Below are 26396 nucleotides of genomic sequence, written 5' to 3' on the forward strand. Positions count from 1 at the left end.
TAGTATGCAATAAGGGTCAAGGATCATTGTTTTCCATATAGATACCGAATTGTTCCAGCACTATTTGTGGAAGAGGCTTTTTGTCATTGAATTTCCTTGGTGCCTTTGACAAAAATCATTTGACTATAACTGTATAGTTCTATTCTATTCTATTCTTTCTATTCTATTCTATTCTATTCTATTCTATTCTATTCTATTCTATTTATCTGTGTGTCTATCTTTATTTGCATAAGGATAGGAATACCACATTACCCTGATCACTGTAGCTTTATTGTAAGTCTCTATTTTTGTTTTTGTTTTGTTTTGTCAAAATGGTTTTGGCTACTCTAGATCCTTGCATTTCATATGAATTTAAAAGTCAGTTTATCAGTTCTAATGAGAAGCCTGCTGAGATTTTGATTGGAATTACATTAAATCTACATCAATTTGAGGAGAATTACCATCCTAGTAATATGGAGTCTTCTGCCCCATGAACACAGTGGCTTCATATTCCATAATCATCACATACTGATTTAGTTGTCTTGGTACCTTGGAGCTTTATCTGTACATATCCTGCAAATATTTTGTTAAATTAATGTCGGTTTAAAATTATTTAATCGAGCATATAGAAATGTAATTGATTTCTGCATAGTGACCTCATTTCCTCTAACTTTGCTACGTTCACTTATTGGCTGTGGGAGCTGTTCTACAGGTTTCTTAAGATCCTCTATGTGTGTAATTATGTCATCTGAAAATACATACAGTTTGACTTCTTTATTTCCAATGTTTATGTCTTTAATTTCTTTTTCTTGCTTTGTTGCACTGCGTAGTGTCTCCAGTATAATGTTAAATGGAAGCAATACAGCTGGGTGTTGAAGCCCTGATCTGAGTCAAGGGTCAATGACAGGGAAACATTTTATCTTAATCTACTAAGTATAATATGTGCCGTGAATTTTTCGTAGATACCCATTATCAGGTAGAGGAAGTGCACTTCTAGACCTAGTTTTCCGAGAATTTTTCTCATGAGTTGTTGGAATTCGTCAGCGGCTTCCTCTGTGTCTGTGGAGGGGATCGTCCAGCTGTTCACCCTGTTAAGATGGTGCATCACATGAATGATGTTCAGATGTTAAATAGTCTTGAATCCCTGTGGTAAACCCCAGTTGGTCATGGTATATTACCCTTTGATACATTGCGGGATTTTACTTACATTTCATTGAAGATCGTTTCACGTGTGTTCTTCTCTACCCGTGGGACACAGCCACGCCCTCTCCAACAAGGCCTCAACCTCACTGTACCCGTGGGACACAGCCACAGCCTCTCCAACAAGGCCTCAACCTCAGCCCTGCCTGGGGCCTCCTCCAGGTGCTGGGATTACAGGCGTGAGCCACTGTGCCCAGCCCTTGATTTCTTAATATACTAAATTTTTAATTTTCAAGATTTAAAAAGAATAGCTTCTAGTTTTCTTCTAAAATTGTTCACTTTGTCCTTTAATTCCTTATACATATTAAGTAAGATGATTGTCAAGTCTGTGCCTGGCGGTTCCATTATCCGAATCCTCTATCTCTTTCTTGTCAGCTGCTTTTCTTGGTTTCAAACATATATACAGTTTTCCAGTAATTACCTATTTTTTTTTTAATTGAATGCTACAAATTGAAAACGGAAATTGTACAGGTATTTGGGGTGATTTGAGGCTGTGAAGTCTGAATTGTTTTTAGTTTATTTTTCCTCCTGGTGCGCCTTTTAGAGTCTCAACTCGAAAACTGAGGAGTTTCCCCAGATCTGCTTCTCCTTGGCAGTGCATCACCTCCTGCTGTTGTTCCCCAGCCCCATGAGCCTGCCGTGATCTACTCAGCGTCCCTGCTGCTGGGTCCTGTTTTTGGAGTTGCCAGATGCTTCCAAGAGAGGTGGCCCCAAACGAAAGCTCAACCCCTGGCTTCCCCTCCTCGAGTCTTGGCCCCATAATTTCTCATAGCCTGGCCTGCCTTTCCTTGCTTCTAAAATATCCTCCGAACATACACACAGCCTTACTAGCTGTTCTCCAGGCGAGAATGGTCTGAATCACCTCATCTGCCGTTACCCGAAAGGGAGCCCGTGCTGTCCTCGAAACCCTAAACCCGTGGGAACCACACACCCCCAGATTTGTGCACGTGATTTGGAATCTGATGGGCTCAGCTTTTTAGATAATGCCCAGTGGCTGCACACGAGGGTCTGCAGGCACAGAGTTGGACCCACGTGCCCAGCCCTCCGTGATCAGCTGGGACTGTATCCGGCTCTCTTATTCCCATTCCTGTCCCTCTGACCTCCAGACTATAGCACTGCAGCCCAGTTGACAGAGAGGCTGCTCCTCTGGCTTTAAATTGCAAACTATTCAGACCAATATCATATATTACAATTTGTAAACCATGGGTTTTATGCATGCTAAAATGGACTTTAATTATGATCACTCAAAGTCTGTAAATGGCTATAATATTGGGCACTGTGTAGTGAGAACATCAGGTAATGTTACAGAGCGCTGAATTGTACATCATTTTAAATAAATAGAGGTTGGACGAGAATATCACAGGAATGCACGTTTAGTTGGTTCAGAGCAATATTAGCTTAAGAAAAAGTATTTTTCACTGGTTTCACGAAAAGTTATCACCTGGTGCATTATTTCCTGATCTTCACTTCAAATTGTTTTCTTTCCCCAAAGAGGTGTATTTTTACAATGACCGATGTGTGTGCGTGCTTTCTACATAACGTTTCAATGCGGCATTCATTGAGAAGCTGGATGAACTCGTCATCACGCTTGTGCACGTGCTCAGATTACTTTCAGTAACTCTGTAATCCACAGCCCCGCATTACTCCAGCCCCCACCGTGGAGAACCACTGGTCTGAGATAGATATATATAGCTTTCCTCTTACTAGCAATCTAGCCATTATGCACTGACCTGGATTTTCAAAAGAATTATTTCAAAAAAGAAATTGCTCAGTTCATCTCCCTTGACTTTGGCACGGAACCTTTGTAAATAATGAATTATTTGCAGTAAGTGAGTGAACCAGCCCGAGCTTCTCTACACCGTCATTTTCATAGTAGTCATTTAAATTTAAATGCGTGTCCTTCTTTGATTGAATTTAATCTGAGATGATATAAATTTTTAAAATAATACAGTTTTGACCGGGTACAGTGGCTTATGCCTGTAATCCCAGCAGTTTGGGAGGCCGAGGCAGGTGGATCACCTGAGCTCAGGAGTTTGAGACCAACCTGGGCAACATGGTAAAACCCCATCTCTACCAAAAATACAAAAAATTAGCTAGGCGTGGTGGTGTGTGCCTGTGGTCCCAGCTACTTGGGAGGCTGAGGCTGAGGTGGGAGGATTGCTTGAGGCTGGGAGGTGGAAGTTGCAGTGAGCTGAGATCGAGCCTGTGGACTCCAACCTGGGTAACAGAGTGAGACCTCATCTCAAAAAAATTTTTTTTTCTTAAGACAGTTTTGAAATATCTTCCCTTTTCAGGAAACTTGCTGTAGCCTCCTTCTTATTTAAAAAGTGGGGGGAAAAGTTTTGTTTTTCTTTAATATGTAAATTGTATGTTTTCAGCGTAGATTATTCAGCACACATAAGCAAAAAGAACTAAAATCATCCATTTTCTCCAGCCTGCTAGGATAACCATTATTAACACTTTGTGTATACCCTTCCAGACTTTGGTCTAAGTGTATTCTTGGGTATTTTTTTGATTTTGTGCACAAAGAGATAATCTAGGGGAGTGGCCACCAGAGTGTTTCACGAGCTTCTTAGATGATGGAATTGGGGATGATTTGTATATCTTGTTTTCTTTTCTATCATCATTTGAGTACTTTTAGTGAGTTTGTCCTATTTCTTGGAAACCGTGGTTTTTCATTTAACATTTTGTTTACATATGGCTTGACAGTCATTCAGTGGGGATTCACCCATTGGCTTATCAAATATGTATGCGGCACCTGTTCTGTATTCGACGTTTCATGCTAAGCATCGTAACGGCAAGGTGAAGAAAGAATTTAGTCCTCACTTTCAGAGCGCTCCAAGCCTCAGCTTAGACACAGCCTAGGCAACAGTGTCTCAGAGACATTCACAGCTCTCTGGGCAGGCATCAAAGTAGCAGCTGCCAGCGGGGGACCCCTGGGCTGGTGTGGGAGAGACCCCAGGGGAGTGTCCTGAGAGGAGGCCGGACTTGAGCCAAATGATAAAGGATTCATAGGTGTCCCCTAAGCCAAGAAGACAGGAGGGTGGTCTGAGCAGAGCACACAGGATGTTTGAGAACGACAAGTCTGACATGGCTGGAAAGCGATGTATTCGGTGAAATGGAATGATGGGGAGGAATAGCAAATAGCACAGGGAAGGTAAACATGCTTGAGTTACTCAGCCTCCACCATGGCGGCCACGTGGCTGTGCTGGGGAGCAGACACTAGGCAGTTAGGGGTGCACAAGGTTTGTTGGATGTAACACACCTGGCAGAGGCCAGGACAGAAGCTGGACCTGATGTACACCTGGCCCAGGCTCTGCTGGCCCCGTAGAGAGAGAGAGCTGTCGCTCCAACTCAGAGGTTGCCCAGCCTCTGCAGGCCCTGTGGAGAGAGAGCTGCCACTGCAACGGAGATGGCCAGACTCTCTAGCTCCGCTGTGCTACAGGGCCACCCAGAACAGAGCAAGCCCTCATCTGAAACTGGCCCAGTCCCTGTGCATACCAGCTGAGGCTGTCCCTGCACCACACTTTTTCCCGCCAAGGGCCCATCCCGGTGTGCACAGGCAGCAGACAGCCATCGGCATCAGTGGGAGCAGCTGTTTTTTAAGTGGGGAAGTGACATGGCCCAGGCCTGTGGACTGTGGAGATCACACCATGTGCTTAACGAGCTGCCGGGGGCTGTGAGATTGATTTATGTCAAGGAAAGCAAGTCATTGTCCACGGGAATTTACCTAGCTACACAGAAAATTAACAGTGGAACAATGGCGGGTAATAAAAGAAAAAGGAAGTAAGGGATTAGTTGAGCACTAAAGAAATTTAGAGGAGGATCTCAGCTGTCATCCTGTGCTAGACAGTCCCATCATGTGCAGAGCATCCTCCCGACTGGCGAGGTGGCTTCCATGTGCCCTGTAAATCAGGGCTGGACAGTCCGTCACATGCAGAGCATCCTCCTGGCTGGTGAGGTGGCTTCCACATGCCCCATAAATCAGGGCTGAACAGTCCGTCACGTGCAGAGCATCCTCCCGACTGGTGAGGTGGCTTCCATGGAGCGATTCTCGAGACCCGAGGGGCGTAGACACAGCTTCTAAGCAGGCAGTCGGAGAGCCGCTAGGCTCTTGGCCCTCACTCCTCCAGCCAGAGGAGTTTTGCTTTCCTTTGTCCTGCATAAGATTTTGTTTGAGTAGCTAAAAAGTAATGGAAAACCACTGCAATGATCAGTGGAGAACCTTGTAGGTTTGGGGGCCCAGCTGTGTGTGAAGAGCCATCAGCCTGTGTAGTGTGAGCCAGAGCAGAAGGGCCTGGCCCGAGAATGCTGTCTGGACACCTGGCGGGCCTGGCTGCAGGGTGCTGCAGAGGAGGTGGGAAGAGGCATCTGTGGGAGGCCTGGCTGGCCCCAGTGCAGGACCAGAGAGCAGCTGAGGGCTTGGGGCCTCTGGGATTTCGAGCCTCAGTGAAAAGCGAGTCCACAGGGACTCTTGGAGTGGGGACCAGCAGTGGAGATGATGGTATTGCACTTGATTTTACACACATTACGCTTGAGCTGTGATGCCAGGCAAGCCGAGGGTGAAGGAAAGCGCCTTGTCGTGAGACCTGGAAGGAGCAGGGCTGCTGCTAGAGCAGATCCCGGGTGTGAAAAGAGCTGGCAATGCAGTGCCCCCAGAGGTCACTACGGGAGGAGCCGGGTGCCAGGGGAGAGACAGTCAGGATTTGCAAATTCAGCAAATGAAGAAAGGCAAGGCTCCGCGGCCGTTGGAGTGAGGGGGCTTGGGAGGAGGTGGCTTGGAAGGGCGGTGAGGACAGAAACCAGCTTTCGCACGGCAGATAAGAGGAGCCCACAGGGGCGGAGGAGAGCTCAGCCAGTGCGAGCTTCAGGGCCACATGGGTTTTGCCCAGGGTGGACAGACATAAGGCCCCAGTGGCCACTGCGTGTTGAGCCCCAGCAGCCAGCGGTCTCCCCGGCCCATCCCTGGTCCTCCCGTCCCTGCGAGGCGGCTGCAGGGTCTGGGTCTGGTTTCCGCCACTTGTCTCTAGTGGAAGACACACCCTCGTAGAGCCTCAGTTTCTCCATCTGAAAAGCAAGTGAACATAAGACCTGCCTGGGAGGGCACTGGGAAGGAAGGCTTGGTGGACTTGGCAGGTGGGTGACTTGGGGGCCTGGGTCTGCCGAGCCGCACAGCGGGAGGTGTGGCACGAGTGCCCGGCTGGCAGTGGTGGTGGAAGTAGTGTAAATGTTCATTCTGAAGAAAATCCAAGCCTCTGAGAGGCTGGGCAGCCAGTCCACTGTCACAGAGCCAGTCTCTGGCCAAATTCAAGCCCCCGTCCGTCTGGCTCCCAAGTTTAGGCCTGGAGGTGAAGGAAAAGGAATGCTGGGGGGTCTGCAGGGGAGACATCCTGATGACCTCACAGCCCCTTGTCCTTGTCCTCTGCATGGATGGGGCTAGGGACAGCAGTGAGGCGGCCACCCCATGGGGAGGGGATCATGTGTTGCATCTCCTGAGTGCAGACGGAGCTGAAGGCACCCCCGAGAATCCAGGTGAGAGCAGGAACCTGGAGAGACTGGGAGGCGAGCACCTGCCAGGTGGGCACCTGTGAGTGAACCAGGGAGGGACAGGGCCCCAAGGAGTGGGTGGCACCTCATGCTGGAAGTGGGGAGCAGGCAGAGTGATGGGGCAGATGACAGGGAGTCGGGCAGGTCCGGGAGAGGGGGTTGGGGAGGGAGCACCCTTGGGAGAGTGACTGTGATGGGCTGTGATCCCTCAGGAAGCTGGTGGAGAATCAAAGGCGAGGGCTGGAGACACAGCAGCTCTTGTTGAGTGACAAGTTCCCAGCAGAGGGTGGTGGTGGGGACAGCCAGGGGTGTCAGGGAAGAAGAAGGAGCCTTAGGGGAAGGGCACCTTTTTGGCATTTCGGAGCTGGCCTGGCACTCTACGGTGGTTGCACAAACGGGGTGTGGATGCTGAAGTTCTGCCAGCGTCTAGCAGGGCCAGGGTCATCATGATGGCCTGGATGTTTCGGCAAGGAAGATAAATCCTGGCAAGAAACCGAATGCCACAGGTGAGCCCGGAAGTGTGGGGGAAGGTGGAGATAAACCCTCCTGCCGACAGCAGTGAAGGAGAGTTTGAGGAGTCGTGGGCCCTGTTGGGGGGCCACCCCTGGCATCTGCCACATCTGTTGTTGGAGCATCATCTGTTTTATTTTAGTCGCCATTTTGCATCAAGTTCAGCTGTGTTGACTCAGCAGAGAAACAGGTACCACGAGTCATCCAGCCATAGCGTGGCTGGGACCAGCGCTTGAGTTTTCTTGTCTCCCAATTCAGGGATCTTTTCCTGAACTGTAGCTTTTTACAGTTTTCGCATGGAAGTCCTTGACTAACACTCTGGATTTAAATTTTAAAAGAGCCACCTTGATCATTAACCCTTTGAGGGTTCAGAGAAACTTCTAGAATGAAACATGGTCTGACATGGACACCCCACACCACTAGGCTTCTTCTGTGGTCCCCTCGTGATCTCAGTGGCCTCCCGACTCGGGCGAGACTCAGCATTGGTTAGGATCAGGTACAGAAAGGAAACCAGAAACAAATCATTTCTGCAAGGATTTAATTTTATGTGACGTGAAAAGTGAGGGATGCTGGACTCGGTTCCACGTTGTCATCCCCGGTAGGACCAGGCCTGCTGGATCAAGAAGCCTCATCAGCTTTCGCTCACTGGATGGTTGGTTCATCGACTTGAATGATTTCTGGGTCTGTCTGAAGTCGGCTGGGCAGATGGCTCTGTCTGGTTTCACGATGAGCTTAGGGGAAGAGACCAGCGGGATTTTCAGGACCGCGTTGGGGGAGTCTAGCTTTGCATTTATCTACTGGTGATCGTCACAAGATACCAATTTGTAAAAACACAACTAAGTACACACTGGTCCTATCTGGCCTCTGTTTATCTTGATGGCTTGGCCATCCAGTGACAGTGCTGGGGTGTGGGACCTCGTGGGAAGCTCTTTGCTGCTCAGAATGCAGCTTTCTGTTAACCAGGGGTCACAGACTCGGGAACTGCAGGGGCTCTATGAGCTTCACTCCATTCAGGATATGTGGGCTTACGTTAGGGATGCGTTTAGTCCTGGTTTGCAAACAGCCTAAGGGCAAATTGTCTGTCTGTGCTTGTGATGGTCCCTGCACTTCTTCCGAAATGCAGTCCTGGCCCCGCCAAGCTGCCCGAGCTGTGCTGCACCCATAGGCTCCCTCCCCAGCATCACTAGGGCTGAGGATGAGGAGATGCAGGAGCCAGGGTTTCGGCAGTTCCCTGTTACTCAGGTGGGCACACTCATTGCAGTAAATGTTGATGATATAAAGACAAGGAGGAGTATCTCCATGATCGCATTTTGAGGTTTTTCCTCCAATTGTCTCTCCGTGCACATGTTTAATGTAATCGTGACTATAGAGTATTTGTATTGCTTCTTTGCTTAATGTTATGAAGCGTTGTCCCTTATTATTGAAATATTCAGAACAATTTAATTGCTTGTAGCTGCTGCGTCGTGGTTGTTGCGTGGTTTGTTTAATCATGTCTCTCTCATTGGTTTTGGAGTGAATTTCGGGCTTTCTGCGATGGCAGATGACACAGCACCACACACCCTGCATCCCATTTCCCCATCCTGCTTCCGGTTTAGGCTTTGTTGGTTCCTGGAAGTTGATGTACTGAGCTACGTAGATTTTTCCGACTTTTACATGTGGTAAAGAAGGTGGTGCCAGCGCACACTCGTACAGGATAGAAGTGTCTTTGTTTAGGGCAGGGACGGACACATCCAGCTGTCTTAGAATGGGGGCTCCGCACACCAGAAAGACCAGCCGTGTAACGTAGAGTGTGGACTTTGAGTGATGCAGTATCAGTCGCTCAGTCGGTCTTGTCTGTGTGACTCTAAACAAACAGGCTCCGGGCACTTACCAGGCTGGCAGTGCTCCAGGCATGTTGTTACAGTCGTGCTCGGAGGGTAACATGTCTGAACCCCATGGAGCGAGGACCTGAGCTCTGCAGTTGGTGTTGGGCCCCACCCCGCCCTGAGCGCCTCTCTTCCTGAGGCTTGGGGACGGTCCTCTGCCCTCGTAGTTTGACTAACTCCAGATATGTTGAGAGAGAAGAGAGAACCCGTGACAGGACACTGAAGATCAGCACCTCCCATATCCTCCTTCCCTGCACACTCGGGCCACCTCCCGTGTCCTCCTTCCTTGCACACTCGGGCCACCTCCCGTGTCCTCTTTCCTTGCACACTCGGGCCACCTCCCGTGTCCTCCTTCCTTGCACACTTGGGCCACTGAAATGTTGAGAGAGGAGAGAGAACCCATGACAGGATGCTGAAGATCAGCACCTCGCGTATCCTCCTTCCTTGCACACTCAGGCCGCTTGTGTGTTTACTGATCCTAGACCACAGAGCTTCGGCGTGTGGCCTGGGCGCTTTCCCTCCTCTGCACGGCTTTGGTAAGGAGGGCAGGCGGGCGCTCGGTGACAGTCCTGCAGCTTGAAAGAGGCAGTGTTTTTGCGGAACATTGTTATTGACAATCTTGTCAATTATTTCATTAAAAAGGTTTTCAGCATATGTGTTTCTCATCTGCAGATGTGGGACCCAAGACACAAGTGTGTTGGGGCTCCATGTCCACCCTACGATGCCCCCCCTGCCCCTTCTCCATGCTGTTTCCCAGGGCTGTGTCCCGGGCAGCCACCCCTGTTTGCACTGGCGCTTGAGGGCTGAGATGAGCAACCTGGTAAAATGAGTTCCTGGGTTGTTTGCTTGCATTTCATAAGGAAATGTCTTCTCTTTGGGAGGTGCGCGCCACCCTCACATACCTCCATGGGGCCAAGCTCTGTCGCAGGTTGTTAGAAGGTGGGCGTCTTTGCTTTTCCTCACTCCCCTGCTCGGAGGTCAGAGGGCAGGCAGCCTGGCCGTTCCTCCTGCGCACAATGGACATGCTTGTTCTAAAGTGAGAGCAGACTGGGGAGAAGGAAGAGGGGCTGAGACAAGTCTCTGCTGTCCTTGTGCCGTGTGTTCGCCTCCAGGCCCTGGTTTCTTTTAAGTGGTGGGAATCCTGCATGATGCCCGCCCTCCACTCACACAGTTAATGAAAGGTGCTTCTCAGTCATCCCCGTCCTGGCCAGCAGCCTGACTATAAAACCTTGATGTTGGGTAAATTGGTCTCCACTGTGGAGGTCAAAATTTTTCTAGAATTTGGAAATCTTTGTTTGAGACTTCCAGCATTGTTTGAGCAACAGTGCTGCTTTAGAATATTATACTAACTTCCCAATTTCTCCTTTTTCTTGTCCTATCACTGAACCTATTTTGAGGAAATAAGACGTTATTTTTTGTTCCTAAAGGAAAGAAAGAGCATGTGTTGAAGAATTATATTAAGAAGCATGCTTAGGCTGGGCATGATGGCTCACATCTGTAATCCCAACACTTTGGGAGGGTGAGGCGGGAGGATCCCTTGAGCACTGGAGTTCAAGAGCAGCCTGGGCAACACAGTGGGACTCCACTGCAACAATTTAAGAAAAGAAGTTCACTGAACTCAGCTACCCTGTGTTACTGACGCATAGCCTCTTTGAATATTATTCTTATGAAGACGGGGCCATCAGATGGTTCCTACAGTGGGAATTGCTGATCAGCTAAATCTTGTCCATAGCAGAATCATGCTCATGGCTCTGAACATGTGGCATTTGGTTTTCCATTCCGAGTTACTTCACTTAGAATAATGGCCTCCAGCTCCATCCAAGTTGCTGCAAAAGTCATGGTTCTGTCCTCACGGCTGAAGAGTGGTCCTTGGTGCCGCCTGCCCCATGCGAAACGGCAGCAGCCTCATCCCCCCCGCCCACTCTCTGTCGTATTTGTCTCTGCGTCATCTGCCGTCACTTGCCACCTCTCGTGTGGTTGTTCATTTGCCTGTTACCTGTCCTTCCTCCTAGACCCTTAGGATAGGGCCTGGGCGCACGCCGGCAATCTCCACATCCCTGTCGCAGGTATCAGCTGCGTGTTGAATATACGGGAGCAAAGTAGACCTTGGGGGTGAGACTCCCCTCAGCGTGGACAGTGCGCTTCCACAGCGTTCGGTAGCTGAGGTATAAACCTGCAGAGCTTGATGTGGACTGCTTTCAGTACGTGCCACGGACTGCCCTTGGGGTCCAGTCAGCGGTCCGTGGGAACCATGTGTGTAACCAGCTGGGCTTGGTCTGTACATCTGGGGACAGCAGAGGAAGCAGCCGTTTTGGAGATGTGCGGGAAGGAGGAAAGCTGCAGATGGAGGTTGAGCTCTGAGCTGTGAGCTCATGGACAGTTTGATTCTCGCAGCCGTGCGCCGAGCCTCCGCTCAGAGTCTTCCTCCCTCCGCTCAGAGCCTTTCGCCGCCCGCGCCCTTTTTTCTTCAACCTCTCCTCCATTCCCTGCTCTCAGAGCTGTGGCATCACTCATGAGAACGCCCCGTGTTTTCTAGGATCCCTGGCCGCCTGAACGACAGGAGGACGCCCCTGGGTGAACTGAACTGGATCTTCACAGCCATCACAGACACCATCGCGTGGAACGTGCTCCCCCGAGGTGAGGCGCGGGCCGGGCCTTGGGGAGGGAGGCTGTGGCCTTGAGCGCGCGGGGAGCCGCCTCTCGGACATGAGAGGAGTCAGATAGGATGCGTGAGTGCCTCACTAGTGAGGAAGACAGTGGGAGGGGCTGAAAAGTAGAAGGCGACCACCTAAGGAGGTTTCTGCGAGGGTGGTGAGTTACTGCACGCCGGGTTCTCAGAACAGTGGTGCGGAGAGACTGCATGTCAGCGTTGGCCCTGACAGCACAGCCGTTACCGCGCACCGGCGGCTTATCTTCAGAGTCATTGGCATTATTCACACTGGCTGAAAACCAGAATTACTATTGTAAGACTTGTTTGTATTTTTTATTGATTGATTGATCTGGGGTGTTTGTTCACATGTATGTATATGTGCACTGTATGTGTACACGTGTACGTGTGTATGCATACACGTGTGTATATGCATATTTGCGTGCATGTGTATTTGTGTATGTGTGCACACGTATGTATGTGCATGTATTTGTGTATGCGTGCACACGTGTAATGTATCTTTATAGGTACACACGTGTGTGCATGTATGTGTGCATGCATGTATATTTGTGCACATGTGTGCGTGTATGTTTAAAAGTGTGTGCATGTGTGTGTGTTTAAGCTTGTGTGTGTGTTGCTAATGGGAAATATGCATATTAGTCCCAACTTGTTTTTAGTAATTTTTGATAGAAGTGAATTTGTGTATTTGGCTTTAAATGCTAGACACGAGTCACTGAAGACTCGTTTTTATCTTTTATCTGCCCTCAGATCTCTTCCAAAAGCTCTTCAGACAGGACTTGCTGGTGGCTAGTCTGTTTCGAAATTTTTTATTGGCCGAAAGGATTATGAGGTCGTATAACTGCACTCCCGTCAGCAGCCCGCGTCTGCCGCCCACGTACATGCACGCGATGTGGTGAGTGTTTCAGGATCTTCCAGGTGCCGTGCTCCCCCGCCCTTCGCAGCACTGTGATGTCATGGAATTGCACGGAGCTGGGCAGGGAGACCCCACACCTAACTTGGGGACCCCGTGTAGCATTAACAAGTGAAGCTAAATGCAGGGCTCCCAGAGATCTCCACACAGAGGAGTGGGGGTCTCCTTGGGAGGGCAGAAGCCTTGGAGGGCCTTTTAGGACTGCACGGGAGCAGCGGCCGGCTGAAGCCTCACAGCTCTGCAACTCGGGAGGGTGGCACTTTGCAAGAGAGTTTCTAACCTTTTAGAAACCAGTACTGAGAAAATAACTTGCTGACTTGAATTCATGAAGTGCATGCAAGATATCGCTCTGGAGACTTAAATTGGGCTCATGATCAATTAGTTTTTATGCTTATTTCTCACACACACACACACACACACACGCTCATAAGTGTAATCTTTTATGACTATTGATTATAGTTCTCTCCCATTGCTGAGTTGCTATTTATACAACTCCTAATAGTAGTAACAGTGACAATGATGTGATTTGTTTTTAGTCTAGACTATATATATATATATATATATATATATATGTTTTTGTTTGGTTTTTGTTTTGTTTTTTTGAGACGGAGTCTTGCTCTGTTGCCCAGGCTGGAGTGCAGTGGCACAATCTCGGCTCACTGCAAGCTCCACCTCCTGGGTTCACGCCATTCTCCAGCCTCAGCCTCCCGAGTAGCTAGCTGGGACTACAGGCACCTGCCACCACACCCAGCTAATTTTTTGTGTTTTTAATAGAGAAGGGGTTTCACTGTGTTAGCCAGGATGATCTAGATCTCCTGACCTTGTGATCCACCCGCCTCGGCCTCCCGACGTGCTGGGATTACAGGCATGAGCCACCACGCCTGGCCTAGACATTATATTTGAAGACGTTTGGTTTATTTCTGTTCCGTGGCTGTCCTAACAGAAGCAGGTTTGGGCAAATTCTAAAATGGTGTTAAAACAAAGGAAAAATATTTCTGTTCATCAATGGGAGAAACCCTAACAACACAAATATTTTTAAAAGAGCGATTAACGTATGCCTAGCCACAGAAGCCATCATATGGCCTATTTTCATGGCCAGGTTTATTTTAGCTAGTGTTTTGTGTTTTCTTTTTAAATGTGTTCAGGACCACTTTCCCTCAACACTGGAAACCCAGAGAAGCAAGAAGGAATCTAAACTCACTACCCATCACCCACTCCAGAAAAGTTAGAAACAATCTAATTTTTAATGTTTATAATAAATATTTATATGAGATAGATCAAAATGCATTATACCCAGCATAGCACTTGGACTTTAAACAGAAAAAGTTAAAGCATGCATGATCTGTATCCTTCTTAAGAGTCTGTAAGATAAAATAGAGAACCTGATAAGGAGGAAAGAAAATTGAAGTAAACCATTTAAATAATGTGTAAATAAAACCACCACACATTTATTTTTCATGAATCCATGAATAACAGAGCTGTAATAGAGTTGTTTGAAAAGCCTTTGCAATACTTAGAATAAATATTTAAAATGAACTTTTTTAAAAATAAATACTTAGAGCATTTTTGAAAAAGTATATTCTCAAAATCTTTATTCCTTTAAGAAAAGTAAGGCCTTAAATCCTATCTCTATTTCTTCTGAGACAGGTTTTTGTAATAAATTTATTTTAAAAAAGGAAGGAAAAAGAAAAAAAAAAGAGCTGAAGGGGTCAGTGCCACATCAGATCCTGGATCAAAAACTAGTTCAGCACTGGGAGCCGGTTGAGCGCTCGGAGCGGGGCCGGGCAGGGCCTGCGGGCTTGCAGGTTCCCCTTACCAGGAATCAGTCCATGGAAACCTTTTTCCTTCTAGTGTATGTTTTCTCCAGATGTAAAGGCACCTCCTATCTGATGCGCTCAGCTGCGTAGAGTTAAAGACAGTGGCATCACATTGGATTCCGTGGTCAAAGACCGGAGCCAGAGCACAGAGAGCAGCCAGGAGGGGTGAGCGGGCGAGGACAGGTGCTGGGAGGGGCATGTGGCAAGGCCGGTGCAGGGCAGCCACATCCCACCTCTCCATCTAGAGGCTGCATGGCGAGGCCAGGACAGGACAACCACGTCCCACCTCTCCATGTAGAGGCTGGGTGGCAAGGCCAGCACAGGGCAGCCACATCCCACCTCTCCGTCTAGAGACTGCTTTCTAGTACTGGCCCCTCAGAAGTTTTCTGAGCGCCAGCATTTGTATCAGTGCTGCTTTATAGAAGGTCCTCGTCTAGGCCTAGCTGCAGCCTCTCCCAGCCCTGCTGGGGCCACCCTTCCCTGCCCAGAAAAAAGGCCAGCTGTTCTGCAGACTCTGCTCCCTGGAGCCTCACAGAGCCAGCCCTCACCTGTGCTTATTTGTTGCACTAGAGAATCATGAGGTGATGTCACAACCCACAGAGGCCCAGAGAGCCTGGGGACAGCATCACAAGGGTGCCTCGCGGCCCCTCTTCCTGACGGTCACTGTGGACACTGGGGTTTTTCTCCTCTCCTGGTTCTGACCTCCCTGAGTGTGTCAGAGTCTCCGCTTGGGCTCATGTGCGCCTTTAGTGATCCAGCCCACATGGTCCATCATCCCACCACACGCGGCCTGCGGCGTCACGTCCTCCTGCTTCCCTTTTGGGCGCGTTCTTCTCCTGGTTGTTGCGGGGTGGGCTCTCTGGGAAGTAGATGGAGACGGAGGCTGGTGTCACGACACTGCTTGTGAGTGGACCGGCCCTGGGTCAACGGTGGAGGGGTGGGCAGAGAGAAGTCAGGCTCACCTCCGCCGGCCCTGGGGAGCTCTGAGGATGGGATGGGCGGTGAGTGGGCCCGCCTGCATTCTGCATTGGTTGTCAGGCATAGGCCACCCAGAAGAGGGCCTGACAGCCATGAGCCGCCTGTCTGTGGTGCCCCTAGCAGCTGGGGCAAGAAAACCTTTATCCTGAAGGGGATCCTGGCCCCCTCCCTCACAGTGTCTTGCTGTAAGAGAAAATCTCACCTGCCTTACCCAGGGCTGCTGTTACCCCCAGCCCCGTTTCGATGGGGCCCTTGAGAGCAGAGGAAGCGCAGTGCAGAGGGGCTCTTCCCCAAGCGCACAGCCCGTTTGCGAGAAACACATTTCCTCTCCTCATCCAAGAAAGTGACTCTTCCCGGCCGGCTGTGCAGAGCTCCTCACCAGGCCCTGCTGAGGCCTGTGGCAGTAACCGCAGGGCTGGACTAGAGGACAGCAGCCAGCGGCCCCGGCCACTGTAGTGGCCACTGGTGCAGACACTGCCAGCAGCCGGGGCCTCCGGGCCAGCCCAGGTACAGTGGAGTGAACTGTGTTCATGTAGAATCACAGCGGCGATGCCCTTAGTTCCTAGGCTGGGGCAGGGAAGCACCGCCCTGGCCTCCTGGTCCCTGGCACCCTTCTGCTGGGTGTCACTGTGTCCCCATGGTTGGGTTTGACGGACATCGGGGATGAAGACTGAAGAAGAACCAGGCCAGGAGTGGTGAAGGGCAGGGCTCCTCCAGTGGGGTGCACAGGGTGGGCCCCCGTGCCATCACTGCTGGCCACTGGGCACACCTGTGGGCTCCACCAGCCACACGGCTAGAACTCGCCCTGCTGTTGCTGATGGCCTGGGTGGCTTTGGGGTTTCACCTTCAACCGGCAGAAGAAACATTATGCGCTTGGATTTTTTTTCCTTTTTCTTTTTTAAACTCACACCTTGGGCACACATCTGCGTCCTGCCCTGGCAACTGACGTGAGCATGAAGGGAGCTTTAGTCAGCCGCTCGGCCCGCGGGAAGGAAGAGGCGAGCAGGAGTGACTCACGCCAGGCTCGGGCTCCAGGCTTCGTGGCAAAGCAGTGAGTGTGAACACCCAGGGGGGCAGCTGTGCCGAATTGCAGCTGATTTGTGCTGAAAGAAGAAAATCTCATTCACAGATTACAGACCAGTCATGGCCCTTCTGGTGGACGCGTCTCCCTCTGCTTAGTAATAGCAGTTCCTCCAGCGCCACTTGTGGGAAATAGAATTTGAAGGTGGAAACAGCGTTAGGGAGGGCGGTAGCCATCTACTCCTGTGTGACAGCAGTGTTGCTGCGACTCGGCAGCTCAGAACAGCACGTGGCCTCCAGATCCAGTTCCTGTTGTGGGGCTCAGCCAGGTTCTCTGTGCAGGGTCCCACCAGGTTAAGGCCGCCTTCGCAGTTGAGACCACCCACTGTCCCCACCAGTGGGGTCCTTAGCTTGGCCTCCCGCCCCTTAGAGCCAGCGTGGGAGCCAGATGCTGCAGCCTCACCTAGTGCCACACACAGTCACAGCAGCCATCACCGTTGCCATATTCTGCTGGTTGAAAGCAGTCTCAGGTCCCACTCGCACCCCCAGGGAGGGGCCACCCCTGGAACAGGGGTCCTGGGGCCACGTTCGAGCCTGTCCACCTCAGCTGGTGAACCGTGCTGGGGTTTGGAGAGCGTGAGAGTAAAGTCACAGAGCCCAGGGAGCGATCTGACCACAGCTCCCCTGAGGCACACCAGTCACGGCGGGTGACCACGGGTGGTCATGTAAGAATAGGAATTCCAGTGACTGATTGATTAAGTGCCTGCTGCGTGTTGGGCTTTACAATTGTTAGGCCATCTTCCCCTCACAGCCGGTGCTGCCACAAAGCTACGATTTTTGCTATCAATATCCCCATTTTACTGATGAGAAACGGGTGAGTGAGGACCCGCACGGCAGGGCCGGGCTATGGCTCCAGCCGTCTAGTGCCAGCCTGCCCCATGCTGACTTTGCAGCGTACGTGCTGAGTCATGGTATATACGCGCATGAGCTTCTGTTTCAGGCACATCCCTGGGACAGGAGTGCACCCAGGCAGAAGTGGTGTTTAACCAGGGAGGAAAGCTCTTGTCACCTCTCGTTACACATGGCCACTGTGCTGGCAGATCACAGCATTGTTGTCAGCATGAGGAAGCTTCCCTGGTGTCTGAACAAGTCTGATCAGGCAGAGACGAGCAGGGAGTGGCACTTAGCGACCTGCTGTAGTCATGCTCCTGGGAGCAGGAGCCCATGTGATGTCTCAGGAAGGTCTCAGGTGCACCTCATATGAGAACCCCTGGCAGGTGGCATTCCTTGCATTTTGCAGTCAGCCACATCCCACCTGCAGATCAGAGCCCTGGGGTTTTCCCTCCAGCTGGACATGAGAAGCTGCTAGGGAGTCAGCAGCCCTGTCCTGGGATCCGAGTCGTCTTGGTGACTTCCACCCTTCGATGTCTGGCCGAGACCCGCCTGGCTCGGGCCTGCCCTTGGTTGGAACCTCACTGACCTGAGTCCCCTGACCCCTGACCCCTGACCCCTGCCTTGGCTTTACGGCCTTTACAGTGCTGGCCCCGGTGGCCACCCACCTGCCTGCCCACCGCGCTCACCCTGCCTTTGAATGCCCGGCTCCTTTGCCCCACAACCAACTGTGACCTGGCTTAGGAGCGTAACTGAAGCAGGTCGCTAAGGAAAAACCAAGCAACGGGACTAATGGGGTGTTCTGAAAGACAAGGACAAATCAAGCCATTTGTCAGAACACTGGTTATAAGAGGGAAAATTTGGGAATAATTCAACTACCTAACAGAATAGGAATGTAAATTCAGATCTGGATACTTAAAATGTGAGCAGTCTTAAAATTTTATTCATGACTATGCAAAATATATGTTAAATGAGAGAAACAGAACACCACATTGCATCAGCAATATAGTTAATATTTATGCTAAAATACATAATACATACAGCAATAAAACACTAAATAGATTTATAAATAAACATTAATGATGCTTGTGCCAGGGTGGTACAATCTATTTTAAAAATTGATAGATATTACTTTGGTTAATTAAAAGTCAGCCTGTAGATATTCTAAGCCTTCGAAGCACTAAAAGCAATTTTTAAAAATAGAGTCTTTATGGCTAAGGCATTATTGTTCATAAATTCAGAACTAGAGACACACAGAAGAAATAATTGAATACTTCTTTACATGAGGAAAATCATGACTGGTAGAGTTGCCTAAGAGGCAGGCGTGGGGGCTTTCAGACAGCAGAAAGACCGGGCTGCTGCCAGGAGGGCACGGGCATGGGTAGGGCAGTGCCCAGGCCATGCTCAGTCCAACCAGGGCTCTGCGGGGCGGTTTTGGCCCACAGTTGCCAGTCATAAAGTAGCCAAAAGTTCATATTTTCATTTTTAATTATCTGATTATTAGATGTTGATATCTAACATGGCATTAAAAAACATTCTGCGAGCCCAACCAGACACATCCAACCAGACAGCAGCCTGCAGCCTGCCTGCTCCAAGCTGGGCCATGAACCCTAGGGACAGAGGCTTCAGTGAAGCTCTCGGTGCCTCGGCTCCCAGCATGGGGGGCGGCCCGTAGACATGGCAGTGCCATGTGCATGGAGAGGGCGGTGTCCACGGCGACTTGCGGCCGAGTCTCAGGACGCTTCCCCCACTCGTCTTCTTCAGCCCCTCCTGTGCGTGTCCAAGGCTCCTCTCTAGTTAGGGATATTTTCTGCAAGGTCTGACGTCGTGGCTTCTTGTCTTTCTATGCTGGGAAGTGCCAAATAAGTAATATTAAAGGGTTCTTTGTACAGAAATCAATGATGATGTGAATTCAGGGAGAATCACTTGCGTTTCACACGTGTTCTCTGGGGAGGGTTTTCAGCAACAAGTATGCCAGCTCGAATCTGGAGCTAAAAAGTAAACACTAGTCAGTTCCATTTAATGCTGAAAATTATATCATGAACCAACGTTGATAGGGAATTGAATGTAAAAATTGGGCTTTAGATTTGGAGAAGATCCTAGATCCTCATAGGAGAAGAAAGACTGGAAATGTGGTCTGGCTGGTCAGGAGCCGGGACAGCAGGTCCCAAGCTGTAGGTGTACACGGATTCTCCCCGCTGGCTTCTCTGTTCTGTGGCGTCTTCCTGGTTTCCTGGAGTCAGGGCAGCTCCACTGGCCTCAGTTTCCAGAGAACAAACCTGACTGAGGCGGACTTGCCACCTTGGCAACTGACTAGTGCTGACCACCCCCCCCGCCCCCCCCCGCCCCAACTCCAGCTCCACCCAGTTCTCTCATTTCCTCTCCTCTCACTGCCACCAAAACATTATGTCAAAAAATGAGGGTTTCTCAGTCTGTATCAGTTCACTATGTGTGCAAAAAATTTATCGGAATGAGTTTAATGGTAGTAGACCACCCCCCAGTTCTGGGTGCTGACAGTTTGTAAAAGGCTCTTTCCAGGTGCTCTGCCGAAGCCGCTCACGCACGGCCTTCTCACGGCATCGGGCTGCTGCGCCCCACCACGCCCCCGCGCTGGGCCACCTTGCACGGGCCGCTGCTGTCCAGTGGCTTCGAAAGGAGCTTGGTAGTTGAGGTGAGATCGCAGGTGCACTGCTCCTCAGGAATGGCAGAGACTTCCCATGATGGGGAGCATCATTTTCATCTTTTTTTTTGGAGGCAGGGTCTTGCTCTGTCACCCAGGCTGGAGTGCAGTTGTGTGATCTTGGCTCACTGCAGCCTCAACCTCCCAGGCTCAAGCAATCCTCCCACGTCAGACCCCCAAGTAGCTGGGACTACAGGCACGCGCCCAGCTAATTGTTTTGTATTGTTTGTAGAGATAGGGTTTCACCAGGTTACTCAGGCTGGTCTTGAACTCCTGAGCTCAGACAATCCACCCACCTTTGCCTCCCAAAGTGCTGGAATTAACAGGTGTGCGCCACCGCGCCCAATAGGGAACATCATTTTAAAGCAGCTCTTTGCTTCCCAGCGGAGATTCCATAGCAGCCGTGTGTTGTTCTGATGTGTGTTTTCCCAAATCTGCTGCACAATTAAGGTGTTTAGGAGGGAGGAGAGGCAGGCACAGAGGTTTGGCTTGCGCTAGCTCCACGTCCTTCCCGGGTTTCAGAAAGGCATGTACTTGCCCTTGCACTGCCCAGAGACCAGGCCCCAGCACTGCCTCCTCTCCATTCCCCACGGAGGCTGAGACGATTCCTCAGTCCATCTCACCCTGAGAAAATCCCACTCCCATAAGGCATTTGATTCTGTGGAGTCCGTCATTGCAGAATTTTACCTCCAGTCTGTCCTAGGTGTGTTCACATTCGAAGTCTAATTCTAACTCTTAAACGCTGTCACCACGATCCTTAACACGAGTGAGTTTACTAGTCTGGACACAGGAGGGAGGCTTCTGGAAGACTGGGAAACCCCAGGCCTTCTTAGATGTGAGCAGTCCTTGCCTCTTGTGATGAATTGGATGCATCACTTTATCACTGTCCATCGGAATCCCGCCGAGGCTCTGGAGGCAGAGATGTCAGATCTCTGATGACAGTGAACGTCCACAGAGGGCAGCAGCATCTCCCTGTGTATCCCTGTGTATCACTATGTATCACTGTGTATCCCTGTGTGTCACTGTGTATCCCTGTGTGTCACTGTGTATCCCTGTGTGTCACTGTGTATCCCTGTATGTCACTGTGTGTCACTGTGTATCCCTGTGTGTCACTGTGTATCACTGTGCACACAGTAAAGTTTAACAAGAAGCCAGTCCATTCCACCATGTTACCACGTTGCAGATTTAGGGAGGCATTAACCACACAGACTTGGTAATCGTCTTTATTTTGGAGGGCCTTTATGCTGAGATGAGGAATATGTTGGTACCTGGCTATAAAGGCTTGAGCCAGGTGGATACGGAGGGCATGCAGCCAACACCCCTCTTGAGACACCGGCTTGGTTAGTGTGGAAAAACTCCATTGAATGGTTTGCCTTTCTCTCTGGAGGTAGTTAGGTGTGCTAGTTGAAACACCCGTTCGCTGGGAACCCATGATCCAGGGGCTTTACAAATGGGCATGTGTGAGCATAGGCAGCATAGGCTGCCGTGGCCCCAGGGGTCAGGGTGCAGGCGGCTCCTGTCTTGGAGGCTTCCATCCCCCGTGGAAGCTCGTGCTGGCCACTGGGGCAACGTTCCCGCAGGTGGGAAGGCCGCGAGGAGTGGACGAGGCAGCTCAGGCCTGGGGGACAGACTTAGAGCTCACATGCCCATCGCCCCCCTGTCCTGTGGCAGTGTCTGGTCCAGCCTCATCCAGGGAGGGAGGGAATGTGGCCTCCACCTTGAGTGGCATGTCCCAGCTCAAATCCAGTTCCTTGACAAGGGCAGGGAGGGAGGCACAAAGGAGTGAGAAGCGGTCCCAGACGCATAGACGGAGAACATTCGGCTCAGAAACAGAATCGTGCTCACCTCTGTTACTAGATCTTGCCAACTGCAAGTGAGGACTGAGCTGCTGTGGAGGTGGGCTCCTCGCCATCGGAGCATCACCGGGGGCTCTGCAGGGCTGTCTGCCACCAAAACAATGCCCAGAGCTCTTTCCTCCCCTCATCAATAGACCAAAGTGTGTACATCCCCAGGGAGCACACAGGAAAGGTAGCAGAAAAGAGCATTTGGAATAAATAATGTACAATCTAGCTATTATACTCCTTGGGTGATGATGGAGAGGTTGAATTTTTAGCAAGAGGAAAAAGGGAACAAAGCCTAACAAAAATTGAGGTTAAAACATAAAGTGATCTGCATTGACACTTTGCTTCAGGCCGCAGCAGAGTGATGAATACTCAGAGCCAGCTTCCTGTTTAATTTTTGATGCAAAGTCATCGGGGAGTCATTCTCCTTCACTTCCAATTTCAGGGGTCCTGAAACTCTGCGTTTCTCCGCGGTAATAACCTGTGCTTTCTGTTCCTGGGGCGGGCGCCGCTCTGACTGATCAGTGCAGATGGAGGCTGTGCGGACTTGGACGGCTTTCCTCCAGCCCACCTCCTGGGCACCCGCCATCTCAGGGCTGTTTCCTGAAAACCCAGCTCTTGCCTGGATGACATGTTTTCCAGGCGAGTGACTCATCAGAGCAGCCAACAGCTTAGAAAGTCCCTCTGCCCCCAGCTGCCAGAGGGGGAGGAGCCCACGATGCAGATGAGCTGGTCACAGCTAATCACAGCCTCCTCCCCTCAGATCTGCACTCCAGCACTCCAGCCCTGCTTCTCCAGGCAGCTTGATCACAGGCTGTGGGAAGTGCTAATCCAGACACCTTCCCGGTCCCCTCCCACCTTCTGCTGTCGTGTGCTGCCAAACCTCACAGGGCTGGCTGCTGCTGAAACCCACCACCATGGTCTCTCGTATGTACATAGGACCCACTTTCCCACTTGTCTTTAGCTGGGAATCCCAAATTAGAGCTGCAAGTTTGTGTTGATTTTACCGTAGAAAATGCAGCCAGTTTTAATCAACAGATAAATGTTCATTAGAGAATACCGTTGTTCTGTTTAAAAGGTTGCCGTGCGGGCCGGGTGCAATGGCTCATGCGTGTAATCCCAGCACTTTGGGAGGCCACAGCAGGAGACCCGCCTGACCAACATGGTGAAACCCCGTCTCTACTAAAAATACAAAAATTAGCCAGGCGTTTGGCGCATTCCTGTAATCCCAGCTACTCAGGAGACCAAGGCAGGAGAATCACTTGAACCCAGGAGGCAGAGGTTGCAGTGAGCCAAGATCGTACCACTGCACTCCAGCGTGGGCGACAGAGTGAGACTCCGTCTCAAAAAAAAAAAAAAAGGTTGCCATGCAATTTTAGAATTTAATGGGTAATCTGGCCCTTTAATTTGGTTAAATAAATAAATAAATAAATAAACCACCCACGGCCCCGAGAGGGCCCCTGGCTTGCTCAGCAGGCGGTGCCAGGGTGCGAGCTCCTCCCAGTACCTCCGTCTTCCCTGCCTTGCTCTGAGTGGCGCTGTCCTTCGGGCTCAGGCCAAGCCGTGGCTTGAGGTTCAGGGCCGCTTCACTGTGTGCTGATAATCAGGTTCCAGCGTTTGTCTTTCAGCGGTTTGTAGGCGTTCTTCTACATCCTTTCTTCTCATTAGTACTTGAACAAAGTTCTTTTCCTCCTCTCGTGTAGATAGCTCTGCCTCGAGTCCACGGCCCTGGGTAGCCGGATGGCCCCGTGAAGCCTCCGCGCATCGTCCGGGCGCCGAGCCACAGCCCTTCCTCCTGGGCTTTGTCTCATCCCCGCAGCCTCCTGAGCCTCTGTGCATCAGTGAAACCAGAACCATCTGGGGCTGCTTTTCTGGTCTGTGAAATGTGGAGCTGGGTCAGTCCCCGCCTCCCACCCCTGGGCTGGATCCAAGTGGGCTCTCAGCCTTTTAGGAGCACAGTGTCCCACTGCAGCAACATGGGTCACGTGTCCAAGAGAGATCGTCACCTGTGGCTCTGACACAGCTTTGCTGGGCGGTATCCTGTCCGGTGTGCTGAGCGATGTCTCCAGTGCAGTTCAGGCCTTCAACACCAAGCGAGGGCCTTGGAGAGCGTGCGAATAGGCTTTCTAGGAGGCACAGTTCCAAAGGCGCCTGGCCCAGCACTGACCAAGGCCACACCAGGTGCCACGCTGGACTTCTCAGCCCACGGCCCGAACACCCTCTCTGCCCTCCTCTCGCCTCCACCTCCCCTAACTTGTACACACTTTCTTCTAACTCCTGAAGCAGAAACTTTTTATTTGATTAAATTCAAGGAATCTTTATAGAGTTTAATTGCAATAATTGACTTTGCTTCTGTCTTAACAAAGAGTAAAATCTCCTCAGTGCTGCTGAATACCATTTGCCTGCAGCTGGGGATTTACTGGGCATATGGGAGCTGTTTATTGCATGTACTTTGAGGCCGTTTGATTATCTCCTGATTGCTCCTTAACTCTATTGGCAGGGAAAGGGCATGTTTGTGCAAAGAGGGCCAGTCTTGGGAAAATTGAAATATATTTCATATATTTGAAAGCGAAAAATTGCTCTTTAGTCCCTTTGTTCATCTTAAATTTTTACTTTTTTTTCTGGATTTTAACACTTTTCATTCTCATTTTGGTCCTTTACTAAGACATTGAGAAAATACACCCTTTGACACGGCAGCACGGAGTGTCATTAGCCTAAAAGATAACACAGAGTCCTCGAGTCTCTTAAAAAATTACCCAGGAGAAAAGAGCGCAGCGCTAGAAGCAGAATCCATTGTACTGATCATCCGTCGGTTTCCACAGGGAACATATTTCTAGCAGAAAGGGAGAGTAGGGCTGAAGGGGTTGCTGTCCTTCCTCAATCTCTACGACGAAGGTTGAGTGTCCCTAATTCAAAAATCCAAAATGTCCCAAAATCCAAAACTCTGTGAGGGCCACCACGCTGCCACAGGTGGACAGTTCCCCTCCCGACCTTGCGGGCGCAAACTTTGTTTCATGCACAAAATTGTGTAAAATTCGCTTCAGGCTGTGTGTGTAGGAGGTATGTGAAACAGAAATGGAGTTTACTCTTAGACTTGGGTCCCATCCCCATGATATCTCATTATGTATATGCAAATATTCCAAAACCTGAAAATATCAGAAACCCAAAACACTTCTGGTCCCAGGCATTTTAGAAAAGAGATACTCAACCTGTATCCGCGGAAATGAAGACTGTGCTCTGTGGCCGTGCTGAGAGTGAGGTGATTATTCACTTCCAGTTTAGAGTTCATGTTGGATGTTGTGGCGGGGGCACAGCAGCTGCCTCTGACTGACCCCTGCTTTGTGTCAGCCGCTCTGCAAGGACGCTGTGAGGGAGACATGATCATGAGCCCATTTCACAGATGGTGAAACGGATCCTAGAGAGACAGAGCCACGCGCCCAGAGCCACACGCTCAGTTTCACCAAGCGGCCTCCTACACGGGCTCCCTGGCCAGGCGCTCATCCTCTGGATGAGGCAGCGAGGCAGGCAGCTCAGCCGCTCCCTGGGCCGGAGCTAGTGGGTAGCAGAGCTGGGAGCAGAGCCCAGGCTCGTGGCTCGCGGTCAGACCTTCTTTTCTTCCCTCTCTCCTTCTCGAAACTCACACAGGGCTGCTTATGCATAGAGGGTGCTTTCCTGCTCCCCCTCACTCTCATTTAGCCAATGCATATCGAAAGCCTGCTATGTGCCTGGCACTGGGAAAGAAGTTGGGTACGGCTGGATGCCAGGGCACCCGCGGGATGTCTGTAATTCAGCGTGTGGCTCTGTGGCCTTGGGCGCGTGGCTGTCTCTCTAGGGTGAAACGGTCTCATGATCATGTCTCCCTCACAGTGTCCTTGTAGAGCAGCTGACACAAAGCAGGGGTCGGTCAGAGGCAGCTGCTGTCCCTCTGCCACAGGGCTGGAGATGTCGGAGGTGCTGGGGTGTGCCAGGCCTGGGGTACCATGAGAAGGCCAGAGCCACAGAAAGGTTTAGAGGGGCCGTGTTAGAGCCTCCGAGAAAGCTCACAGGGCAGCTGGCCTGGAGGGAGGTGCCGGCAGAGGGGCCTGTTGGGAGGGGGCTGTTAGGACAACACGGAGGCTCTGGCAAGGCCACGTTAGGAAGGTGGCGATGGTGGCTGGGGATGCCCCATAAGGCTGTTGCCTACACCTGGGAATCCCAGGAACTGGCCTGGAGGTGTTAGGTCCAATTCAGACTGCCGGCTGTTCCTACAATAGAATCAGGTGTGGAGCTCTGGAGAGAGGTGTGAGGCTGTTTTAAATAGTGTCTGGGGGTGTCAGTGAGCAGGTGGGAGTGGGCGCCCTGAGCAAGGATGAGAGCAGGCAAGGAGAGGGCTGTGGAAGCTGCAGCGGCACGGCCCTGAAGGACGGGGTCGGGAGCCCAGGGAGGAGGCTGTCTCGTGTTCACTGTGACGGGAGGGAGCCCGGAGGAGAAAGCCTCGTAATGTCCAATGG

General features: G+C 50.8%; 1 protein-coding gene across 1 annotated transcript in view; it reads left to right on the forward strand.

Annotated features, from left to right (window-relative positions):
- Nucleotides 1-26396, forward strand: part of RPTOR (regulatory associated protein of MTOR complex 1) — a 176358-nt gene that overhangs the window by 18811 nt on the left and 131151 nt on the right. The window contains exons 2-3 of the mRNA XM_032176974.2: nucleotides 11638-11738; nucleotides 12517-12661. Coding sequence (XP_032032865.1) covers nucleotides 11638-11738; nucleotides 12517-12661 — 246 coding nt within the window. The remainder of the gene's footprint in view (nucleotides 1-11637; nucleotides 11739-12516; nucleotides 12662-26396) is intronic.

Source organism: Hylobates moloch, unplaced genomic scaffold (assembly GCF_009828535.3).
Source record: "Hylobates moloch isolate HMO894 unplaced genomic scaffold, HMol_V3 SCAFFOLD_15, whole genome shotgun sequence".
NCBI classification, from domain to species: domain Eukaryota; kingdom Metazoa; phylum Chordata; class Mammalia; order Primates; family Hylobatidae; genus Hylobates; species Hylobates moloch.